At 35.2% G+C, this 18,560-nt stretch overlaps 1 protein-coding gene, 1 non-coding gene and 1 pseudogene across 2 annotated transcripts in view; 2 read left to right on the top strand and 1 right to left on the bottom strand.

The window, feature by feature from the left end:
- Nucleotides 1-18,560, top strand: part of DNAH12 (dynein axonemal heavy chain 12) — a 211,024-nt gene that overhangs the window by 153,887 nt on the left and 38,577 nt on the right. The window contains exons 53-59 of the mRNA XM_076008843.1: nt 774-914; nt 2,875-3,116; nt 4,403-4,550; nt 4,845-4,990; nt 14,490-14,704; nt 15,452-15,644; nt 17,464-17,656. Of these exons, the coding sequence (XP_075864958.1) occupies nt 774-914; nt 2,875-3,116; nt 4,403-4,550; nt 4,845-4,990; nt 14,490-14,704; nt 15,452-15,644; nt 17,464-17,656 (1,278 nt within the window). The remainder of the gene's footprint in view (nt 1-773; nt 915-2,874; nt 3,117-4,402; nt 4,551-4,844; nt 4,991-14,489; nt 14,705-15,451; nt 15,645-17,463; nt 17,657-18,560) is intronic.
- On the top strand, nt 7,210-9,818 carry LOC105871963 (ubiquitin-conjugating enzyme E2 K pseudogene; annotated as a pseudogene).
- On the bottom strand, nt 11,046-11,151 carry LOC142874930 (U6 spliceosomal RNA). The gene has a single exon (XR_012922516.1). It is a non-coding gene; the product is annotated as a U6 spliceosomal RNA (small nuclear RNA).

Below are 18,560 nucleotides of genomic sequence, written 5' to 3'. Positions count from 1 at the left end.
CTGTCCAAGTAATTTCTTTCTATTTTTAGTAGAGATGAGGTCTCGCTCTTACTCAGGCTGGGAGGAAGTTATTTATTAAGTTACTATTTTAGTGGATTATTGACTTGAAAGAGTTCTCCACATGTCTTCTCGTAATAGTTTATTGTACTAAGAAATCTGATGCACAAATTTATGTAAGGTTAAAAAAATATAGTACGTTCTTTCCCATCCAAATTCTTATTTATTAATTAATATTTATGGATCTTAAAGTCTGCTAACTTAAAGAAAAAAAGATATTATTTAAAATCTCAAAATTTTGAAAAAGAGATATTAATGTTTAATTGTTCTTTTTACTTGTTTCCATTTGTCCTCTCAACCTACAAGTCTTTTAATATTTTTATAAGAAACATCTTGCCTCAGGCCAGGTATGGTGGCTCATACCTATAATCCAGCACTTTGGGAGGCCAAGGCCAGAGGATTGCTTGAGGCCAGGAATTCAAGACTAGCTTGGGCAACATAGACCCCATCTCTACCAAAAAAATTAAAAAAAAACAAACAAACAAACAAACAAAATCTTTCCTCAATATCTACAAAAAATTTGCATATTTTGTTCACAAATATGACTTGGGTTTCTGCTACAATTATACTTGTTTTAAAATCATCTCAAAATATTGATTTTGATTTTTAAAGACAACAACTTTTTTATACAATTGTTTTTATTATATATGGTTTTTTTCATCTTATGATTATGTGATCTATGTTGAAATTTTTAAATCTAAATCTTTGTTGTATAGGTAAATGTTATGCAGAAGATTCGTGGTGAATACTTAACAAACCCTGAATTTGACCCCCCTAAGGTTGCCAAAGCTTCTTCTGCAGCTGAGGGTCTGTGTAAGTGGATCATGGCTATGGAGGTGTATGACAGAGTTGCAAAGGTATTTTGAAGATAAGCACAATATTTTCTATTAAAATATTCCCAGAAATTAAATTTTATGCACATATTTACTAGTTAAGAAGTCTGTCAAGGCGACGCAGGGAGAGGGTGCACTGCTGCAGCACGTCGCCAGATACTGGTTACATGCCTAGTAGGTGAAGAGTGTGTGTGCGTGTGGCAGCAGCTGCCAGCGGGGCTGGCGTGGGGTAGAGCTGCAGGCGCAGGGGTGATCAGTGGTATCGGCCAGACTGACTTATAGCTGTAGGACCTGGGGCAAGAATCAGAATTTATGAGGGGAGAAGAGAAGCAAAGAAAAATCTACAACATCAAAGGTAAAGTGGCAGATTAAAAAGTTGATTCAAAGGATCAGAAATGAGAAGATCCAGTTAAGAAGCAGAGCATGGAAAGATCCCCTGAAAGAACGGCATGCATTGATAGGGAATCTTTTATGGAATACCCACCAAATTCATGAGAAAGCAGAGAATGGTTAAGAGCATTTTGTAAATTTGGCTAGCAAAGCACCAGGGAAATACAAGCCTTAACTCACTGTAGCTTATAGAATTCAACCCAGGGGAAGCAGGAAATATGAATAGAAAGGCAGAGGAAAATATGTGGTGGCATGTGTTTAAGACAAGCTCAGAGGATAGAATGAATGATTAGGCTGTGACAATTGGCAAGATCTTCCTAAATGAGATACAACATGTGCCTGTAGAAAGGTAGGGACTCGGTTAGTTTCAGGGAAGTAGACCTGTATAAACCTGTTAAAGAAATAAAATTAATTTTACCTTGGATGTCCTTCCATTGAACATCTTGTCCCATCACACAGTAGTCTCATGGCAGCCCTGTTAGCTCTCAATTCAGCTATTTTACACATGTCCTACAGGGCACATGAAATCTTCTGGATGGTTTCTACAAAGCAGAGAAGCCAAGGCACTCAGGCTCTTTCCTGCCTTCCCTCTGTATACCACCACTCTGCCATTTCTACTCTGATGCAGCTGCCCCATATTGATACAGGAGGAGGTGAAGGGAAGATATCCACTAATGTCTCCTCTAAAGTCACAAATAGAAAAGGGAGCTTCCCACGTTCTGTCTACTTACTGAACACATCTTCCTTCGGTATTTCAGCCCAGAGGAGAGAAAGCACGACATTTGGTGTCTGATACCTTGCTCTCTCTCTCTTCCCTCTGTGTTCAGCTTCGTTCATGGCAATGTACCAGAAGGCTTACGCCTAGCCTCTTTCCAACTGGCACAAACTCTTTGGTCACCTCAATTCTTTGTACCGAGGGCTTAGAGTACATTCAGTGATCAAGTTGGCCAAACCCTATTCTTGATATGCTAATGAGCATAACAAAGAACAACTTTAGAAAATTTCTCTTCTCTCAACAAAGTGCGACTTTTCAAGATTTGGTGAAGAAAATTCAAATTTGGTAGTGAAACTGAACATCAGGGATTTCTTTCTTTGTATTTCTACCATCACAGTCTTAACCCTAGGAAGGCAGATGTATGCCTTACTCTGACTGGGAAGATCACTGATTTGGAAAGAAAAAAAACACACTGCCCAAACCAGGAATACATTCATGTATTTAAACATATTCGTTCTGTTACTTGTTTTTCTCTGTTTTTTGACAATAGTTGGGTGGCTCCTTACTACTATTTTGAGACATCTTGTTATATATTGTGACATTTTTGCTGCATATTGTGACATTTGGTTAGTCCAGAATAATTTATCTATTTTATAGGTAACAGTTTGCTAGTCCAGATGATTTATATATTTATAAAATATATAGGGGTGTTTTACATTATTTATGTGTAAAAAATATGGTATAAGATTTAAGGCAAAATATTCATTTTGTGTAATTTGTTATTATGATGCATTTCTAATCCATGTTATCTGAAAAGCAATTATATAGATGTCAGTTTTATATAGTCACATCACATCTGCTTATATTATTCCCAAACAGGTAGTGGCTCCTAAGAAAGCTCGATTAACAGAAGCTCAGAAGTCTTTAGCTGAAACAATGGAGATTTTGAATGAGAAGAGAGCAGAATTGGCAGAAGTAGAACATCATTTGGAAAATTTACAAAAGATATTTCTTGAGAAAACGGAGGAAAAGGCTGCTTTAGAAGAGCAGGTGAAACTGTGTGCTAAGAAACTTGAAAGAGCCTCACAACTAATTGGAGGACTGGGTGGAGAAAAGTCAAGGTCAGATTTCTACTCATCTTAATAAGATATAAGAATGTTAAGTTTGAATATGTGGGCCGGGCGCAGTGGCTCACGCCTGTAATCCTAGCTCTCTGGGAGGGTGAGGCGGGCGGATTGCTCGAGGTCAGCAGTTCAAAACCAGCCTGAGCAAGATCCAGTCTCTACTAAAAATAGAAAGAAATTAATTGGCCAACCAATATATATAGAAAAAATCAGCCAGGCATGGTGGCACATGCCTGTAGTCCCAGCTACTTGGGAGGCTGAGGCAGGAGGATTGCTTGAGCCCAGGAGTTTGGGGTTGCTGTAAGTTAGGCTGACACCACGGCACTCACTCTAGCCTGGGCAACAGAGTGAGACTCTGTCTCAAAAAAAAAAAAAAAAAAAAGTTTGAATATGTGACCTACTTTGGGCATTTATTATAATACGATTGCTGATTTTACAATGACTGGTTGAGAATGTAGAACATTCTATAAGGCACCTAGTCAGGCCTCTCTAAATAGGAATATCAATGTTGAGAATGGTGAGTGAGTATGTAGCTGTTTGTTATACAATTCTTTCCAATTTTATGTATGTTCAAAATTTTTTGCAATAAAATGAGGGAAGTAGTGGATGTATGGCTCACTTGGTTAAATTTTATTTCAAAGAAGATAAGCCTGGCTTGATCTAATAAAAACAGTAAGTTTTATTTTAATCTGTTTACTTGACCTGGACAGCTAGCTATTTCATTTATTGATTGTATTTGTTGAATGAATGGCATGATAAGAAAACACTCTGTAGTGCAGATTAAATAGTTATGGAATACACTTTTTATCGTAAGGATTTTATTGAATTGAAAAGATACCAACCTTAGCAATAGTATGTCAGCTCCTATACAACTTAAATGTAATTTTTGGTAATTAATTGCAAATGTCGCTATATTTTACAGTCTAACATTAAACACTGACATCAATAGCAGGGCCACTAGACCAAATCATCCTAGAGAAAATTGTTAGGCATAATGCTGATGTTTTGTTTGTATGTTTTTGGTTATTCTGAAAGGCCAAGTCCTACAAAAAATGCCTAGTATTTTAATAATTAAAAGAAGATTGTCATTTGTATAACATGGATGTGTATCATAGCATATTAGAAGTAGAAGGGCTCCAACCTCCTCATTTTACAGATAAGCAAGTGCCCAAAATTATATAGCTTTTTATTATAGAATTGTACTAGAAGCCCCTTGTCCTTTCAATTACTGTCTTCCATCATTCTCTAATGTGAATCCATTTTGCCTTTGTTTTATCATATAGATGGGCTCAAGCTGCAGATGATCTTCAGATAACATATGAAAATTTAACTGGTGATGTCTTGGTATCGGCAGGAGTAATAGCCTACCTTGGTGCTTTCACTTCCGGCTTTCGACAAACGTGTACCCAAGATTGGAGCATGTTGTGCAAGGTAGTAATTTTACATTTTGTAAGTTTTGTTTTAGAACATTTTAAGTATGTTTTGGGTGTGTTGGGGAAAAGGATGATAATAAGGACAGGGAAAAGAAAAAATAACTAAAAATCTTTCTCTTTTTGCTTTTAGTTTGATCAGCAAAATACTTCCACAGTCCAACTTTTAATTCAGTTTTTTCTGTTCCCTTGAGTTATTAAATAGTATCTAATAACAATTAGATCGATAGTTTAATAATTTTTTTTCCATTAGCAAAATGAAAGAAAACATCAGATTTTTGTTTATTTCTTACAGGAGAAAAAAATTCCATGTTCAGAAGAGTTCTTGTTGAGTAAGACCTTGGGTGATCCAGTAAAAATTAGAGCCTGGAATATTGCTGGATTACCAACAGATACATTCTCCATAGATAATGGAGTGATTGTTAATAACTCTAGGCGTTGGTAAGAAACAAAAATTATTTATTTTTTCCATTGTTTTATTTGAAACTTTTCAAATATATAGAAAAGTTGAAATAATTTTACAATAAGCATCAATATAGCTACCAACTCCTAGATTCTGCAATTGAAATTCTATTATTCTTTCTGCTTTAACACATGTCTGTTCATCACTCTATCAATCCATCAAACCATTTGTTATATATTTTTGTGTAAATTGCAGACTTGGAAATACTTCCCTCCAAATACTTCAACATCCATATCACAAACTAAAGTTCAATATGTTTTTGTTTTTTCTTTTGAGGTAAAATTTACAGTGAAATACATGAAACTTAAGTATACCATTCAGTGAGTTCTAACAAAAGTGTACACCTGCACAACCCAAACCTCTATCAAGATACAGAACATGGGCCAGGTGCGGTGGCTCACGCCTGCAATCCTAGCTCTCTGTGAGGCCGAGGTGGGAGGATCGTTCAAGGTCAGGAGTTCGAAACCAGCCTGAGCAAGAGCGAGACCCCTTCTATACTAAAAATAGAAAGAAATTAATTGGCCAACTAAAAATATATAGAAAAAATTAGCCGGGCATGGTGGCACATGCCTGTAGTCCCAGCTACTTGGGAGGCTGAGGCAGAAAGATCGCTTGAGCCCAGGAGTTTGAGGTTGCTGTGAGCTAGGCTGATGCCACAGCACCCTAGCCTGGGCAGCAAAGTGAGACTCTGTCTCAAAAAAAAAGAAAAAAGATACAGAACATGATTACAGCCCAAGAAATTCCCTCATGTCCCTTTCCACTCTTACCCCACCCCATGAAATCATTGTTCTGACTATTTCCTACCATAGGTTAGTTTTACTTAGGTTATTTTTGCATGAGTTAGTTCTATGATTTCATAGAAATGGAATCATACTGTATGTACTCTTTTGTGTTAGGCTTGTTACATTCCGTGTAATTTTTTTGAATTCATACATATTATTGCATACATTGGTACTATGTTGCTATTTTTGTTGCTAAGTGATATTCCATTGCATAAATATATCACTGTTTATGCATTCTCCTATTGATGGACATCTGGGCCATTTCCAGGTATTTATATTAACTAGATATTTCTACCCATTTTCAAGATACTATTACTTGATAATTTATACAATTATTGATAATCTGATAACTATAAAAACTTTTCAAATGGACTTTACTGTTATCTTTTTATCTATACCACTTTGAAAAACTTGGAAAATTACTCTAATCTGAAAAATAGTTTTCTACAGTGGTTTTTGTTATCTAATTTTAAAAGTCTTTTCATGGGACCATATCTCAAACATAGGATGGATACTGTCAAGTCCTTATATTCATCAGGTACTATTCTAAGTGCCCTATATCATCATAATATCCTATTAGTTAGACACTATTATTATCTTATTTTACAGATGAGGGAATTGAGGCCTAGAATGATTTAGCAATTTCAAATTTAGTAAGATAACTGAGCTAATAAATGGTGGAATCAGAATTTGAAGCTGAGCAATCTAACTTTCAACTCCTTGCTCTTAAGTACTATGCTAGAATGAAATGTGGAAAAACATATTATGCTCACTGCCCTTAAAACCATAATGGAAATTTCTTTCTTCTTTTGGAATGTGAGATAAATTAAAGATATAAGGAAATCTAATGTCCTGAAAATTTGAGTTATTGCTTGTTTTATATTCTTTGGAAACCTTGCTGGAAACCTCAAAACATCTAACATATAACATCTCCTTTATATTGATGTATTGTTTTAATAAAATAAGGATGTATATAATCATATTTTGATTGGTTTTCCACTCAAATTTTTACTTGAGAGTGGACATCCTTAGGTTGAAACATCTAAACAATGAGCAAAATTTAATATAATCTGGGAAAAGTATATTTTAGCTACTCAAAAAATGTATTCTATGGTAGAGTAAGGACTATTCTATTTAATGGAATAGTAGACCCATGAGTTTTTGTTAATTCTGTTTTATGACCCATTTCTATGCATTTGGTGACCATTCAGATTTTTAAAATTGCAGCTTAGAAAACGCTGTTGGGGCATCTATAAGCCTTAATTGAAGTTCAGGGAAGCCAGAGATTTCAGGGTAGTATGTAATTTGAAGAAAACAATCTGCCATTTCTGGCAGAAAGCTGACCCTTTTAATAAAGTGACATTCCAGTGAAGTTACCCTTTCCAGCTATTGTTTTTGGACTAGATGGTCAGATCATGGACTGGGTATGTTTTGGAGCAGAAGCTTTCATCCTTGTAGCCCAAACTCCACTTCTTGCCACTTGGGCCCAGTTCAATCATCTATGGCTATCCTTCTTGACACCAATATGATTGGTGCTGGGCACAGTGGCTCATGCTTGTAATCTCAACACTTTGGAAGGCTGAGGCAGGAGGATTGCTTGAGCCCAGGACTTTGAGATCAGCCTGGGCAACATAGTGAGACTCCGTCTCTACAAAAAATTTAAAAAATTAGGCCGAGGCGGAAGGATTGCTTGAAGTCAGGAGTTCCAGACCAGCCTGAGCAAAAGCGAGACCATGGCTCTACTAAATATAGAAAAATCAGCCGGGCGTGGTGGCACACACCTGTAGACCCAGCTACTCGGGAGGCTGAGGCAGGAGGATCGCTTGAGCCCAGGAGTTTGAGGTTGCTGTGGGCTAGGCTGACGCCACGGCACTCTACCCTAGGCAAGGAGGAGCAAAAATCAAATTAAAGTAGATCTTGTAGATGAGAATTTTACAGAATTAAGAGGAGAAATAGCAGGACCTCCAGACACACCATATGAAGGAGGAAGATACCAACTAGAGATAAAAATACCAGAAACATATCCATTTAATCCCCCTAAGGTCCGGTTTATCACTAAAATATGGCATCCTAATATTCGTTCTGTCACAGGGGCTATTTGTTTGGATATCCTGAAAGATCAATGGGCGGCAGCAATGACTCTCCAGACCATATTATTGTCATTGCAAGCACTATTGGCAGCTGCACAACCGGATGATCCGCAAGATGCAGTAGTAGCAAATCAGTACAAACAAAATCCCGAAATGTTCAAACAGACAGCTCGACTCTGGGCACATGTGTATGCTGGAGCACCAGTTTCTAGTCCAGAACACACACACACAAAAAAAAAAATAGAAAACCTATGTGCTATGGGCTTTCATAGGAATGCAGCAATAGTGGCCTTGTCTTCAAAACCATGGGATGTAGAGACTACAGCAGGATTTCTTCCGAGTAGCTAAGGCACAGAGACCACTGATACAGCCAAGCCTGCCTCCTCTTGAGGGGCACGGATATCGGTTGTTTTTAGGGTTCTTTATACATTTCTTTTAAACCGGCGTTCTTGCCTGACAATGTTGTCTAGGCACCACTGGAGACTGAAAAGAAAAAATATCCCTGCTCTGTAAATAAAGCTAATTAAATGTTTGTGTAAATTTAAAAAATAAGAAATTAGCTAGGCGTGGTGGTGCACGCCTGCAATCCCAGCTATTCAAGAGGCTGAGGCAAGAGGATTCCTTGAGACTACGGTTGAGGTTACAGTGAGCTATGATCTATCTGGCCACTGCATTCCAGCCTGGATGACAGAGTGAAACCCTGTCTCTAAAATAAATTTTTAAATAAAAAATTTTTAAAAATTAGGTACAGAGGCTAGTCTCCTCTCTGTGCCTCCTGACAACAAAATCTAGTAACACAACTAATGCCCATGCTTTCAGTTACTCACTTTAAACTATCTTGAGGGTATCTTAGAGAAAAGATGGGCCAACAGGCCTCTCTAGAAAGTAAAAATGAGAAACCATTGGTAATTAAGACAATTCTCTCTCTCTCCCCACAACCCCTGCCCCAGGCAGTAGAACTTATATTCTGTGTCATTCTCTGTGCAGCTGCTTTGTTAATCTGTCTCTGAAGATATTTACGCTGGCTCTGTTCCTCCATGCACATGACCACTCACTAAGGAAGCCTCGGTTCCTGAGTTCAAAAGACACATCAGTTGAATAACATAGATTAACCAGAACCATCGAGTCCAAACTCTAATTTCTGTAAAGAAAATCTGCTTGGTCTAGCTTGGGACAAGCATCTATCTCAGGTCTAGTGACCTATAGCTGCGATATAGGTGACCATAAGGCATCACAGTAACAAACGTGGGTATTGGGGGCCAGGAGTGTAGTTCTCAGAAAAAGAATTGTGAGCTGAGAAAGTGGTATACTTTTTTCACAGAGTTAGGACTCTTGCTTTCTTCTATTTCCATTATTAGACACCTTGAAATGTAAGAATCTAATTATATTTATTTTTTTTATAATGATAGCCATTTACCCCAGCACTGTTTATTGAGTTATTCATCATTTCCTCATTGATTTGTAATGCTACCTTTGTCCTTTTAGTGTTTTTTGTTTGGTTTGTTGCTTTTATTTAGTGAGGACTTGTGAATTGGCCTGAAAAGACTGTTTTTCTTCTTACTTTTAATCAGCGTATTTAGATATTTTACACTTAATGGAATTATTTATATTTAAATCTACTATCTTGCTAGTCTTTTCTCTTTGTCTCATCTGTTCTTTGTTTCTTTTCTTTTCTTTTTCTATTTGGATTTGGATTAACTGAACTTTTTTAGGATTCCATTTTATCTCCACTATTGGCTTATTGGTTATATACTCCCTGTTTTCAGTGTTTGCTGTAGTGTTTACAATATCCATCTCTAGTTTATTACTGAATTCCTTCAAATAATTGTATACTACTATACATACAGTATAAGAATCTTTCAACAGTATAATTCTAATATTTCCTATCTATTGTATATTTCAATTTTTCATATCCCATAAAATCCCATAAACATTGTTATAATTTTTTATAGACTGTAATTTATCTTTTAGAGTGATTAAATATAAGGAAAAAAGTTTTTTATGTTTACCTTCACTTATTCCCATTTTTGGACCTCTTAATTTCTTTGTGTTTCTGTCTAGTTTTATATTTCTTCCACCTGAAGAATATTGTTTAATGCTTCCTGCGTACAGGCCTGCTGGCAATAAATTCACTCAGCTTTTTTCTTTTCATAGTCTAAAAAAATTGTTTTTAAAAAATTGATAGACAATTAATTGTATCAACTAATTTAGTGTTAGTTGTACATATGTTGGGGATAAATGTGGTATTTTGATACATGTATGCAATGTTTAATGTTCAAATCAGGGTAATTGGGATATTAATCACCTCAAACATTTATCTTTTCTTTATGTTGGGAACATTCCAATTCTTCTCTTCTAGCTATTTTGAACTATACAATAAATTATTGTTAACTATAGTCACCCTACTGTACTATTGAACACTGGATCTTATTTCTTCTATCTAACTGTATTTCTGTACCCATTAACCAACCTTGAGAAAAAAATCTTTATTTCATCTTCATTTTGAAAGATATTTTTGCTGGGTTTGAGATTCTGGGTTGACAGTTGTTTTTGTTTTTTGTTTTAGTTTCCTTTTAAGATGTCACTCCATTGCTTCTGGCTTGCACAGTCTAATGAGAAGTCTACTCTGAGCTTATTTTAGTTCCTCTTATATAATGTATCTTTTTTTTTTTCTTCTGGCAACCTTTAAATTGTTCTCTGTCTTTAGTTTTCAGCAGTTTGATGTGTCCAGGTGTGTCAGGCACACGTGTGTGCACTTTCATCTGACTGAGGTTCTCTAAACTGAAATCTACCTCATTTTCCCATCTCGTCTTGCCAAGATTTCGGTGCCATGCTAATAAGTCTGTTTGATGTTGTCCCGTAGCTATTTGTGCCCTGGTCTGCTTTTTCTTTCTTTCTTTTTTTCTTTTTAGTTTTTTTATGCATGTCACTTTTTATTGATACATAATATTGTGCATGATTATGGGGGTACATATGATATTTTGTTACATGCATAGAATGTGTATTGATCAAGTCAGGGTATTTGGGGTATCCATCACCTTGAGTATTTATCATTGATGTGTGTTGAGAACATTTCAGGTCCTCTCTTCTAGCTACTTTGAAATGTACAATACATTGTTGTTAACTATAGTCACCCTACTCTAGTTTTGAAATTAGAACTTGAAAATATGGAATGCTTCATGAATTCATGTGTCATCCTTGTTTAGGGGCCCTGCTAATCTTCTCTGTATCATTCCAATTTTAGTATATGTGTTGCCAAAGAAATATCTACTTTTACCACTTTTTTCTTTTTGAGTGTCAGAGTAATTTTGTTTAACCTGTCTTAATAATTATATTAACTGATTCTCTCCTCAATTGTGTTGAATCTACCCACAGCTTACAAAAGGGTTTCTTTAGATTTGACATATTTTTTATTTCTAGTATTTCCATTTAACTCTTTCTTATAGTTTTCCATCTTTCTGCTGAAGATCATCTCTTCAGGCATGTTGTCCACCTACTCTACTAACTCTCTTAGCATTTTCATTATAGTTATTTTTTTTAATTCCTATTTCCAACAGTTGTATCATTTCTGAGTCTGTTTCTGTTGGTTTCATTGTCACTTGAGAATGTTTTGGTGTTTTTCCTTGCTTATTAATATATCTTAAATATTTGACTGAATACTGGATATCATGGGTCTAACAATAGATACGAACTAAATGGCATTTATTCTTGGAAATGGGCATGCTTCTTTTTCTGTCATATCATGTCATTGAGGTTTGAGTCAATCTAATGATGAGTAGAGCTGAGTTTGGGTTTTGTTGTTGCTATGCTAAAGTTTAGGGGACCAGAGGTTTCAAATTCATCTAGCTATGAGTCCAAGCTGAGAATGGCAGCTTGGGTTCTGGAGTGTTTTTCTCAGTGTAGAGTTTTACCTTCAGCTTTCAACCATTCTCGGATACTTATGCCACAGAGAAAGTCTTTCTTTACATTTTTCCTCTTCCTCTGCATGTAGATTGCCCCTCCTACCTATTCCAGCAAATTCTGCCTTCCAGCTCTGGTTAGTCTTGAGCAAGAGTTTCCTCCCCATCTCCTAGGAGAGATCTCTACTTGGTAATGGTTGGTAAAGTGATAACGTTTTGCCTCAGACATTTTCCTACCTCTTCTCTAGGGGTTGAGTTCTTCTTTTGCCCTTCCCTCAGCTGCAATGTGTTTTGCCTTTATGTCTTCCAGGATTCCCAGGAGTATTACTTGCGAAATATATTTTAATATTCCAGCTTGGAGTTTCCTCAGTCATGTAGATAGTATAAATTTATACCCTAAACCTATATGAGATATCGACCATAGCCACAGATTCTCAGGGGACACTTTTTCTCAGCCAGAGATTCAAAACATTTCCTCAGAAATCAAAATATTTCCTTCTTGTCTCCTTATGCATAGGGTTAGAACTTTTCTATCCATGATTTAACAAAGCTTTTGTAGGTTTCACCCTAATGCAGGGATGTCGGTTGCAGCCTCCTGTCACATATGGATGCCGTGAGTCCTTCGGTTATCGGATTGACATTCTCTCCAAGTCCAGCTGTCAGTTCAGCCCACACACTTACTGTTCTGGATTTCAGTTTTGTCTGTTTATGGCACCTATAATTTTCTGTATGTATGTGTTATGTGTGTTTGTATGTATCTTTTAAATGCATACCTCAATTCACTATGTATTTAAAATAATGTCCTATTTTACCCATCAGTAGTAGGTAGAAGAAGGATTTTTAGGTTATATAGCCTGTCATGCCGCTAGGACCATAGTTTATAATTATTCCATCATTGTGCTTGCTCCTCATGATTTCTGGAAGTTTGTCTATTTATAATATGGAATGTTTGAGAGCAGTTCAGACTCTGGTGTCAGGATATTTGAGTTCAGATTTTTCTCTATCACTTTCTGTCTTGAGATTTTGGCAATTTATTGAACCTTTTAGCCTCAGTAGCACCATCTATCTATAAATGGAGATAACGCCTACGCCATAGAAATGTGAGAAAGCACTTTGCACATGGTAAGTACTCAGTAAGTCTTAATTTTTATAATTATCTTCAAATACCTCATTTTAGTGTTAAAATTCTAGTGTTATCTTAAGTTCTGATTTTGCTAATGTTTTAACCATGATGAAAGTACTTACTGTGCTCCTTTTTTTAGTGTTTAATACATCACTTTGGCTACTTAATAGCAAAGCTTATTTTCTCCCAAATTACCACTTCTGTCAGAAATATAGAGGGATAATACTGCTTTACTCAGACTGCCCAAAGATCTCAAATGTGGACTAGTATTATTTTTATACTGAAAGTAAGGAATATTTAGAATACAATAACACAATTTTACATAAGATTATATTAAATAGGAGTTAGATTTCTTTTAGAGTAGACAAGAAGCTCTAATTATTGGATTGCTAAGAACATTGATTAATGTTAGAATGTTAATTTATAGGCATTGTTACTTTTTGCAAAGAAATGAACAAATACTATATTTTTCCAGTAATAAAAATATGTATGTAAAGAAGAAAAAAATGCCCCTTTAAAGTGGGGCTTGATTAATGTAAAAAATAAAAAAATAAATAAAGTGGGGCTTGAAAGATACTAAAAACATCTACTCTGATTACTAAGCAATTTTTAAGCAGTTGTATGCAAAAATGACTTTCTCTTTTGCAGAAAACTTTTGCTCTGTTTACTATAGTAAGAAAAGTAGATTTTATCTTGTGTCTGGATCTTTTTGTGGTTTAGGTAGGATTTCAGCACAATTTGAGCTGTGAAAGAAAACAACCAGTGAGTTAGTTTTGTCTTTTGGAAAACAAATAAAATAAAAGAACACCGTTATCTGGGAGTAGATTAAAGAGTTTATTGATAGGCAAAGGGAAAGGAGATTTTAGCCCTAGAAGCAGTTGTAATAGAAAAAGGATGTCTGAGAAAACTGAAGTCACATGGGACAAAAACTCTCCTTTCTTTGCTGTACTTTTAAAAGAAAATTTAATGTACTGTATTGAATATAAAAGAAACCTAAGACAATCAGCATCATCCCTGAGGAAGGAGAAAGCACATCACATTTTAAATATCTGAACAATCAATCATATATTCTTGTACACAAAGTCTTTACTGTACTAACTTAGAAAAAACTCCTAAATAGATCTCAAATATATACTATACTTGGACACTTGGTTATACTCATAACCTGAGAAAATCCTTTATAGGATAGTGGTTTTCTTGTTTTAAATTTCTATCAAATACTTTATAGTATTATTTTTCATATTATGTTAGCGAATATCATGTATTAAAGTTACCCTGAAGACAGTGTCGTATTGGGAAGACCAGAGTGCTCACAGGTTCACAAGGTCTTACTTTGCCTAACACTGAACCAGTTATAGAACCTTGAAATCTTGGGAAGAGTACTCCCTGAGACTGAATTTCTTTATTTGGAAAATAAATGAGAATAAAACTTCTCACAGGATTTTTTGAATATTAATCCTGATAATATATGTGAAGTACTTTGTATTTATACAAATTGATGGTGATGTTTATTATTTAAATTACATAACTTTAAAGAAATCTCAAGATGTATTCCTCTCAGAATTTTTCTCATTATATTTTAGGCCTTTAATGATTGACCCCCAAGGTCAAGCCAATAAGTGGATCAAAAACTCTGAGAAAGAAAATCAGCTTAGTGTTATTAAGCTATCAGATTCAGACTATATGAGAACATTGGAAAACTGTATTCAGTTTGGAACTCCACTTCTATTAGAAAATGTTGGTGAAGAACTGGATCCATCTTTGGAGCCTTTACTACTTAGACAAACTTTTAAACAAGGTATAAGGCAATTAATATTAGTTGGTTGAACTGAAAGATGATTGGATTATCCTTGAATCATTAAAGAAAACCTCTATGTAAATTTAATAATAATGTTAATAACTCAGAATTTCTGGGTAATTGTTATGAGTGAAAGGAAATTTGGAACAAGCTATCAGGAATGAACCTTGGTCAGGTCTTCCAAGATAAATATAATACCTTGTTCTCTCTTCATTGCCTTAACCACTGCACTGTTATCTAGACTGTTGTTCTTAGAGAACATAAAGAAGTTGAAGCCAGCCTGATATTCCTCTATGTTGTGACCATTGACCACACAAAGTCCATTATTATGAATAGTGAAGGTGAATGTGAGCCAGAGTTGAATTTAGGTAAACACTGTCCACCTTAGATCTTTCTGCTCATAGCAATTTTGTCTCTGCCAAGTACTGATACTGTTAAGAGCTTTAGTCATATATTAGTCATTAATATTTTAGAACTATGATTGAAAACTAAGGAAGAAAGCTCAAAAGAAATCTTGATTTACCAAGCTTCATGACACCCAGAGAAAATGTCCTATATTATCCCAGAATGAGGTTTGCTATATAATTGCTTACTTGCTGCTTTGTCTGTGACTTTGTCACAACCTGTTTTCTACTTCAAATTGCTTTAGGACCCTTTATTTGGAACCTAGGCAAGGCCTTAGAAGTACATAGGGAGAGGACCTATGTAACTGGCTCACTTACTATGCATTTGTTTTCTGAACTATAGGTGGCATTGATTGTATCAGACTTGGTGAAGTAATTATTGAGTATTCTATGGATTTCAAATTTTATATTACCACAAAACTGAGAAATCCACACTATATGCCAGAGCTAGCCACAAAGGTGTCTTTGCTCAATTTCATGATAACTCCAGAAGGACTTGAAGATCAATTACTAGGTATTGTTGTTGCAAAGGAGAGGTATGTATTTTCTTAGATGCTTCCAGATGGCTTAGAGAGGAATATTTGTAGGCCATTAATACTTTTGTGATTATTTTGAAACTTCATCAAATATATTTTACTATTGTAAGTTAAATAATCATATAATCCTTTAAAATAGCCATTCTGTAACAAGTAAGTTATAAACCAACCATCTTGTAGTTGGGCTTTTTTTAGTATGAGTAGTAGGATTCAGGTTATATGCTGTGACTATCTGATTGTTTGAGCCAGAAATTTCAGCCCTGGGAATATATGCTATTGACATAATCAGAAATGCATTCATTCTTATATATAAAGGATGTGAATTAAATAATAAATGCTTAGTATAAGAAAGAAAAAGCAGCATATAAAACTATATACAATATAGGTAATATTTTATAAAATAATTAATAGATGGATATATATCTTATACATATAAAACGATTGGGCCAGGCATAGTGGGTCATGCCTATAGTCCTAGAAACTTGGGAGGCTGAGGCTGGGGGACTGCGTGAGCAGGAGTTTGAGGCTGCTGTGAACTAAGTGAAGTAAGCCACTGCATTCCAACCTGACTGACAGAGCAAGACCCTACATCTTAAAAAAAAAAAAGTGTGGGAAGGAATACACCAGAATGTTAACAGTGATTATCCCTGTGGTGATAAGATTATAGGTAATTTTTGTTGTTTTATTCATACTTTATGTATTTTTCTATTACTAGTATATATTATTTTTTAAATGAGAAAAAATATTATGAGACCCAGAAGGGCTAATAGTAAAGAATTGCTTCAAGAAGGAAATCTTGGGTTCCACTTGAAGCTTAATGTAACATTATCAAGTGGTCTATTAAATGAAATCAAATTGAAAGTAAAAGTAAATAACCATAAGATAGTTTTGTTACTTCCAATGTTTAAATCTCACTTGCATAGTATCCAAGACAGAATCATGTCATAACATATTCTTTTACAGAGTGGATTGTGTTATTTTGAAGTTTCATCTCATCTTTGTTTATTAAGATGTGTCAATTTTGCCTTTCATTTAAAAAAGCCAGGCCGGGCGCTGTGGCTCACGCCTGTAATCCTAGCTCTTGGGAGGCCGAGGCGGGCGGATTGCTCAAGGTCAGGAGTTCAAAACCAGCCTGAGCAAGAGCGAGACCCCGTCTCTACTATAAATAGAAAGAAATTAATTGGCCAACTGATATATATATAAAAAATTAGCCGGGCATGGTGGCGCATGCCTGTAGTCCCAGCTACTCGGGAGGCTGAGGCAGAAGGATCACTCAAGCCCAGGAGTTTGAGGTTGCTGTGAGCTAGGCTGACGCCATGGCACTCACTCTAGCCTGGAAAACAAAGTGAGACTCTGTCTCAAAAAAAAAAAAAAAAAAAAAAAGCCAGTTTTATGACCAGTCACCTTTCCATATTTGCTATTATGTTAATAGAATATATAATGAAAATGAGACTTATTGATGACAATACCAAGAAACAGATAAGAAGTTTCAGACTCTGAATCTCTTCTCCACTTCTTATTCTCACATAACCTCCTACTCCATATAGATAAATCTAACATATTCTTAGACTTACTGTGGCACGTATTATTGCCACATTTTACATGTGTACAATTTATGCTCTTGTTTCACTTGAATCTCTCAAGTTGTTATTTGTATGGAAGTATTTTTGCTTAAATTGAGATGAAGAGATTAATCACCTTAGTTTGTGTTACATGTCTACAAAATTATTTAAATGTCTATGAAATTGTGAGCCATAATATTTAGATATAAATTCACATGAAAGACTATAAATTTAAACTAATGTTTCTATCTTTTTAGACCAGAATTAGAAGAGGAACGAAATGCTCTTATTCTTCAGTCTGCAGCTAATAAGAAACAGCTAAAAGATATAGAGACAAAAATTTTAGAAACATTATCATCTTCGGAAGGGAACATTTTAGAAGATGAAAGTGCAATTAAAGTCTTAGATTCTGCCAAAATGATGTCCAATGAGATAACAAAGAAACAGCAGGTGAAAAAGAATCCTAGAAATCTTTTGGTTCTTAAGATTCTAATTTGCTTCCAGTCCCTGAGGAAAGTGCTATAATAGGCTTACTGGACAAGATAGAGAATTGATAAAATACCAAAACATAGAAACTAATTTTAAATTTGTAAGAGAATATCTTACTGTTAAATTATTCAAAACCTGATCTGATCTATATGGTACCTATACACAGAAGAAATAAATTTAGAATAAAAGTTTAAAATATATATTTATAATTATTAGATAGGTAAAGACAGACTAGTTGGGCTCATTCAAGTTTTAGTTAACTCTTCTCCTAAAAATTGAATTTAAGAACTTGTCTTAACTTCTGTTTCAGTTGAAGTTTGAGGTGTGATAGTTTGACATGGAGATAGTTTCTGGTTGATTGGACAATAAGAGGTTCTAGAAATGAATAGAGATGTTCTTCTGACATTACCTTGTCATTTGTTTGTCAAGGAGAGAGGTATGAATGAGTGTTTAGGGTGGGGGAAGGGAGATAAGTAGTTTAGAGGCAATAACGCATTTATTGCAAATTCATCTAACATGGCCAATTGATATTTTTATGTTACTTCTCTTTTTATAGAATCATACTGTGTTATAGATGGAAGAGACCTTAGCTATTGGTTATCTTTTGCACTTCATTATTGAGAAAACTAGGTCCCATAAAGGTTAGCTGAAGCCCAAGTTCACACAATTCAATGGTATTGCAGAATGACTTCTGTAGGCTAACTGTACTAATCTTCAGATTTTTCAGTCCTCCTTATCCCACCCAATGAATTAAGTACTCCTTCACTTTGGGGTAATTAAAACATAAAAAGAAACCTAAACAGAGATTGAAGTAATTACTCAGTATCTCAGCATCTCTCAACCACCACCACCCCTCCCCCCAGTT

This window comes from Microcebus murinus, chromosome 1 (assembly GCF_040939455.1).
Source record: "Microcebus murinus isolate Inina chromosome 1, M.murinus_Inina_mat1.0, whole genome shotgun sequence".
Classification (NCBI taxonomy): Eukaryota; Metazoa; Chordata; class Mammalia; order Primates; family Cheirogaleidae; genus Microcebus; species Microcebus murinus.
Note: the sequence above shows the minus strand (reverse complement) of the source record. Positions and strands in the feature narration are given on the sequence as shown.